This window comes from Trypanosoma equiperdum, assembly GCF_001457755.1.
Source record: "Trypanosoma equiperdum strain OVI genome assembly, contig: ctg_1064, whole genome shotgun sequence".
NCBI lineage: Eukaryota > Euglenozoa > Kinetoplastea > Trypanosomatida > Trypanosomatidae > Trypanosoma > Trypanosoma equiperdum.
This window is the reverse complement of record NW_027123021.1, coordinates 1-6,051: the sequence shown is the minus strand read 5'-3', so window position 1 is coordinate 6,051 and position 6,051 is coordinate 1. Positions and strand designations below refer to the sequence as shown.

General features: G+C 42.4%; 1 protein-coding gene and 2 pseudogenes across 3 annotated transcripts; all 3 read right to left on the bottom strand.

The window, feature by feature from the left end:
- Positions 1 to 584: 584 nt before the first annotated feature.
- On the bottom strand, positions 585 to 1,793 carry TEOVI_000693600 (Trypanosome variant surface glycoprotein (A-type), putative; the record flags this gene model as incomplete). The annotated part of the gene is made up of 1 exon (XM_067220141.1): positions 585 to 1,793. The coding sequence occupies one exon, from the start codon at positions 1,791 to 1,793 to the stop codon at positions 585 to 587; it is 1,209 nt and encodes a 402-aa protein (XP_067076242.1).
- Positions 1,794 to 3,695: 1,902 nt separating this feature from the next.
- Positions 3,696 to 5,293, bottom strand: TEOVI_000693500:pseudogene (annotated as a pseudogene). Its single transcript is given in 4 exon segments — positions 3,696 to 4,073; positions 4,076 to 4,990; positions 4,993 to 5,031; positions 5,033 to 5,293. Coding segments are annotated over 4 exon segments (1,593 nt in total).
- Positions 5,294 to 5,504: 211 nt separating this feature from the next.
- On the bottom strand, positions 5,505 to 5,951 carry TEOVI_000693400:pseudogene (annotated as a pseudogene). Its single transcript has one exon. A coding segment is annotated over exon 1 (447 nt).
- Positions 5,952 to 6,051: the final 100 nt, after the last annotated feature.

Here is a 6,051-nt window from a genome sequence, read left to right as displayed (position 1 = left end):
TTATTATTATTATTACTGCTCTCATTATAATACTCGTATATACACACACGTAAAACACTCTCCTATCATTATTAGCATTACTATTATAACCTTACCTAATATCAATAAAATAAACAAAAAAATAAATAAAGAAAATTACAATAGCATCCATTTTTTGTACCATAGAACCACAGTAATATGCACCAATATGTCGGTTTTATACCACAATTATATATTTAGATTTTTAAAAGGTATTACAAAGTTTTTAAATATATCAAGTGTCAAAAATTTTAGAAATTACCTAAAAATATTAAGTTTTTTAAATTTTATTAAATGAAGAAAAGTATTATAAAAAATTAATTATGAAAAAAATCCAGGAAAAAGAGGAGCCTTGGTTACAACCGAATTGTTTCCGGTGGTGTTTGTGGCTGTCACACTTTCTTTTGCTCCCTCTTCTTGCTTTGGCTTGTAAGTTTTATCCACTACGCACTTTGCCTTCTCACCTGTTCCCTCCCACTTACAACCATCTTTGCAGTTATCTTCTTTCCCTTTCTTTTCGCAAGTTTCGGTTGTATCAGTGAATTTTGATGCCCCTGCCTCGCCTTTTAACAGCCACCACTGTTAGTAGCTCCTTTTAAGGTTATGAGCAGCTGTCGGTTTGTTATGTGTTGTACTAGTAGGCTTTTTTCGATGTCAGCGGCTGCACTGTTGACGTCTATTTTTGTTAGCTTGGCTGATGTTTCCTCTACTTTTTGTGCTTTAGTTTGTGTTAGTTTTTCCCTCAGCTTTTCTACGATAGGCGTTTTGTTGTCGGCTGCCGCTTTGAATGCCTCCGTTGCGCCGCCGTCGCCACTAGTGATCTTTGTACCACTGCGTGCTTGTATTGCTTCTTTGAGTAAGCTGGCGCTGTTGGCTGGGTCCAGGGCGTAAGTTATGACGTCATCTGTAGTTTGGCCGCAGCTGGGTTCTGGTATGTTGACTACCGTGCCGTACTGTACGTACAGCTTTTCGATGTTTGTTGTCGGCGTCGTTTTCTGCCAGCGTGTCCCAAGGTTGTTAAGTGTTTTTTTTGTTATGGTGGCGGTTGCTGCTGTTGTGTGTGCCGTTAGCGTCATCATACCGTAGAAAGCATCGTGAGCTGCCGTGGCCGAAGTTTGGAACAGCTTTGATGCGTCGTTGTTGCCTGCCGCCAGCAAGCTGCATTTGCTTGCCGATTCCGCGTGCTGGGTGCCACCATCCCCTCCTTTTAATTTTTGCGGGCCTGATGGCGTCAGGTCCGCTGAGTCCTTGTGCTGAGTGGGTGTGATGGCCGACAGTGCCATTGGTGGGCAACCGTAGCGACCGTTCGCATTGCCTTTGGTCCCGTCTGAGTTTGTGGCGATGCACCGTCCATTTCCGTTGCCGCCGTCCGTTTTAATTAGGAGATCCACTAGCTCTCCGACCGCGCCCGATGCCCTGCCTGCATTGCTGCTCGCGAGGAGAGCCGCGCTAAGGCTTCCGTCAAGGTCGTTAAGCGCTTGACGTCGGCACTCTGCTGCTTTAGTCGCTGCCGTCGCAAACACAGTGCTGAGGTTGCCGTCTTCTACCGCTGACGCTGCAAGCCAAAGAATTTCTGCTGCCGCTGCCGCTGCTGAAGCCCGTTCTTTCAGAGCCTGCTGTTTCTGTAGAGCAACGCCACCTACCTTGTCCAGTGCTGCAACAGCACCGCATACGTCTGTTATTGTCTCTGCTGCGAACGGTTTCGCTGAGCCTTGGCTGTTTTTTGATAAGTGCAAAATTGCTACAGCAATTGCTAACAAGTTTCGCCAGTACATGTTTGTCCTTACGCTTTTGTTTCTGCTTCCACTCAAATAACAGCTGGTGGTGCCGTGCTATATGCCACGCCCGTGCGGTCCACCTACGCTGGCAATGTTTTGATACCTGGTGGTATCACTATTGCCTCAATGATAGGGTTTAGAGGCCGGTTTCTATTTGTTTTGTGTGACTAGAACTGTGTAAAGATGCTCTTAGTGTTTTCTGTAAAAAGCAGATGGGCGGTTACCTTTGTTCGATTATACTGTGGTGCTAAGCCGCTGGTTGTTTTACCACCGCCTGAATACTGCTAGATGTCTAAGGCGCAGGGTTTGAGTTATTCCTCATAGGTTCTCAAAATTATACCCAAATTAACCTTTAGATCCACATATCTCTACCCCCTCGATTCTTTCTATGCCTCTTCTACTTTTCCCATGTCAAAAAAGCCAACCTGTTATACATTTCTAGCTCACAGCGCTATGTGGGTCCCTTCTCCAATAAAAATTAGCCTCAGTAGCAGTTTCGCAACTACTTTAACCGTTAACTTTATCTGTCGGTGACTGAATTAAAGCTGATCTTCTTTCCACCTGGAGTTCGGTTTTTATGGCTGTGACCACACTCGCAGTTAGCTACGTTTTGTAAATTGCGTCAACTTTTGTACTCGCTGTAGATTTACATGTTTTTGTAGTTGAAATTGATGCTGCCGCTGGGCTCCTCTTGCCATGGTACGTCCTTTTTGTGTAGAACAATTTGTTGACGGGTGAAATCTTGCTTTGAGTTCCAAACCTCAAGCTACATGCATTTATAAAGTTCCAACCCTTCTTTGTTGTATTCTTTCACATTTTTTATCTATGCCGCGCCTTTACATGTCTCTTTCGCTCAAATAAATAAAAAACTTCTTACAGCTAAAACTTTAACCTTTATGGATGCCGGTGGTTGCTGTTTTCTACTGTTTCATCCATGGCTGGAGTTGCCAGAATAACTGAGTAAAGGCGGTCTTTTCCTGGAACAACGTTCCTCCGAGCCCTCTTTTTTATACTGTGCTGCTCTTTGGCTCGCCGCTGCTTAAGACTCGGCAATTTGGTTTCCAGGGGATCCTTCCTCGCTGCTTCCTTTTAATTAATCTTCTTTGTTGACTGTGGATCAGGGTAAACTTTTATACGCAGCACTTGCTCATTGGAAGACCTTAATATCTTGCCTTTACATCAATAAGAAATTGAAGGGTTATCGGCACTTAGCCTCTATGTTTCATAGAGATCACAAATTGACTCACATAGGCGTTTTCAAATTATGTTTACACTATACTTTGCTGTTCTTTGCTAGACTTTTGGTCGGCAGAATCTGTTAATTCTTTCACTGCGTGGAAATCAGTAGGTACATAAGCCACGCCGTCGCCGTCTGGATGTGCATGTCACCGGCGGTCAAATACTTTTATATGATGCTCACAGTCTTATGCTATTAAACAAGGGTATTAGTCGTCTTCCTTTCTGTACTTTTGCAATATTATTCCTGTTTGCTTTTACTCATTCGTCCCCAACCACTTAATTTTATTTTACTTTGCCATCGGTTTTAGTGCTTCTACTATGCATAGCCATTTAGTCTTCACCACCACAACTTATTATAATATTCGTATATACACACACTCATAACACTCTCCAATTATTATCATTGTCATTATTATAACCCTAAAAACTACTCATAAAATAGATGGATTTGAATGAATTTATTTTTCACACACTATCATCTTAATACATTGTACCCATACTCTACTTTCATACAAAAGTTAGTGTTTTCGAAGTTATTACACTTTCATCAAAAAGTGTTAAGATATATAAAATGTTATTAACATTATAAAACTATGTGAAAACAGAAAATTTGGCTAATTTCCAAAATTTCATAAAACCGAGCAAACATCCTCAGAATACTCAAAATGCTACCCAAATCACAAAAGCAGAATCCGTACTCATAACTAATTTCTTGTTGATGAGAAAATTACCATTTTGATATTTAACTTTGTCTTTCCCCTCTTAGCTATCTTTGCCCTTTCTCCATGCACAATTTTGTTTATCGCCTGTTTTGTCATTTTCACAAGCCTCCTTATTGGCTCCATTCCTTGCACATCCAGTTGCTCCTTCTCCTCCTGAAGCCCCATATTCTGTTCCTGCTTCATTTTTCTGAGTTGTAACATTACTTTCATCAACTTTAAAGGTGCCAGGTTTTTCATCAGTACCTTCTCATTTGCATTTTTCTGCGTTTTCGCATGCGGTTTTATTGTTTTTGTGCTGTTCGCATTCTTTTTTTCTGCGTTAGAAATTTCCACGTGTTTTCTTGGTGCTTCTAGAGTGGCATGACGACAGCCGTAAAGAGTTTCTGTGTACAGCGCTCCCATCACATCGGCAAGAGATATGAGCCGAGACTGTTGTTGTTGTTTCTTTGCTGCTAACGCTCGTCTTTTGATCAGAAAGCTGCGTACCGATAACAGCTTCTCCACCCATTTAATCGCCTCCAGTGGGTTGGACCTGCTTCCAGCTCCGGCTAATACCGTGGCGTAACTAATGCACACATCCGCCGTGCTATGGTCACCACTACACTGCTAGCTGCTGTCTTTTCCTTTGCCGTACCGGTATGTGAAGCCCTCGTTAGCTGCGCCTTTGTAGCGGCCTAGGGTTGACCTAAAACTTTGCAGCAGGATGTCTATGTTTGCTACAGATAAGGCCGGTTTGTTGCCTTTGCGAGCACACAGCCCTAGGATCTATGTCAGCGCTGTTCCTGCAGTGCTTTTTCCGCTGTAGTCAAGTGCTAGAGCTGTGAAAGTATTGTCTGTTGAGTCACATATTTTTGGCCCTGTGCCTGCTGCCTGGCTGGACGCAGCTACGCTGCACAAGCACATCATATCTGACCCTAGTGTGGCGCCGGCTGCGCTTGCTGATGATCCGCACGCCGTGGCGTATCCCGCTTGAAATGTGTAAGTTCCGTGTGTATCTGTGTGCGCTCCTGTCACGGTGGCGTCAGTGCTTTATAGCGCTTCATGGGCTTGCTTTGTGATTGTGGTTTTCTGGGCTGTTATTGTTTGCTGTGCCGTTGCTGTCGCGGCATGAAGATTTTTGGCAATGGTGTAAAGCCTGTCAAGCTTGTGTGCTGTTTCTTCCGGGAAATCTGTGCGATGTTTGCGCGTATACTTGTCAACTTCTTTGCCCTCTGGGCCAGCCACTTTGAGGTTTGTGAGCTCTTTGCGCGTTGTTCTTGCCAAGTTTGGGTCGTATTCCATGATTTTACTTTTGCCGGTGGGTTGGTCTTTTTTACCTACGACAGAACCCTTGTAAAATGTTTCATTGCTTGTTGCGACGTAAATCGTTTGGATTTCCTTCCATGCCGTCAAATAGTCCTGTTCGAGGTCGCTTGCTGTTGCATCCTCCAACTTGGCATCTTTGAGCATGTTGGCTATCGCGCAGAATATGTTAAGGTCGACTGCATTTTCGTCGTTGTTTGTTGGCATCGCGAGCTGCGATACCGCTATCGCTAAGAAAAAATACCTAATGGAGATCATTCCGGTCATACCTTGCAGCAACCACAAAAATGGCAAACAATAATGATAAGAGGCTTTATAAAAAAGACTCCCAGGAAGAGAGAATGAGTTATGCCATATTTCAAATAGCTTAGCAGTCGAATACAGCCAAACGATCATCCAAAAAAGTCAAACCGGTAACAACTACAGCGTGGCTACTCACCCTCTTGGTTTCCATCAGAGTAATGTAATCTTCTCCACGTAAATAATGAATTACTATTATTTATTCTTTCAGCCCCTCGTCTGCTTCGTCTTTTTCATGCATTACATACCTAAAATCTTGCATATCTACGGTTAACAACCCCTCCAATTTCAATTTATTCCTTATAACTTCTCCAACCATAATATCTTCATTAAGTGCTCTAAAATCCATATATGATTCAAAATTTCTGAATTTGATTGGCGATTTCACTAACTTTTTCAAAGGGTCATAATTCACAATTTCTTTCACCACATCCCTAGATAGTGTCGATGCATAACCTATGGTGTGCCATGTGATATCATTACTAAAATCTTTAGGATATCCAATTGCCCTTCCCATATTCAATTTCTTTTCTGGCAATATTTTGAGATGTTTTAGATATAATGGCACTCTCATAAATATGTCATCATCTGCTATTATTATATAGGGACTATTTTTATAAAATATTTCCAATGCTAATTTGAACCACAAATATGTTTTTTTACTCATAGTGAGTTCCGCCTCCCATCCCCAA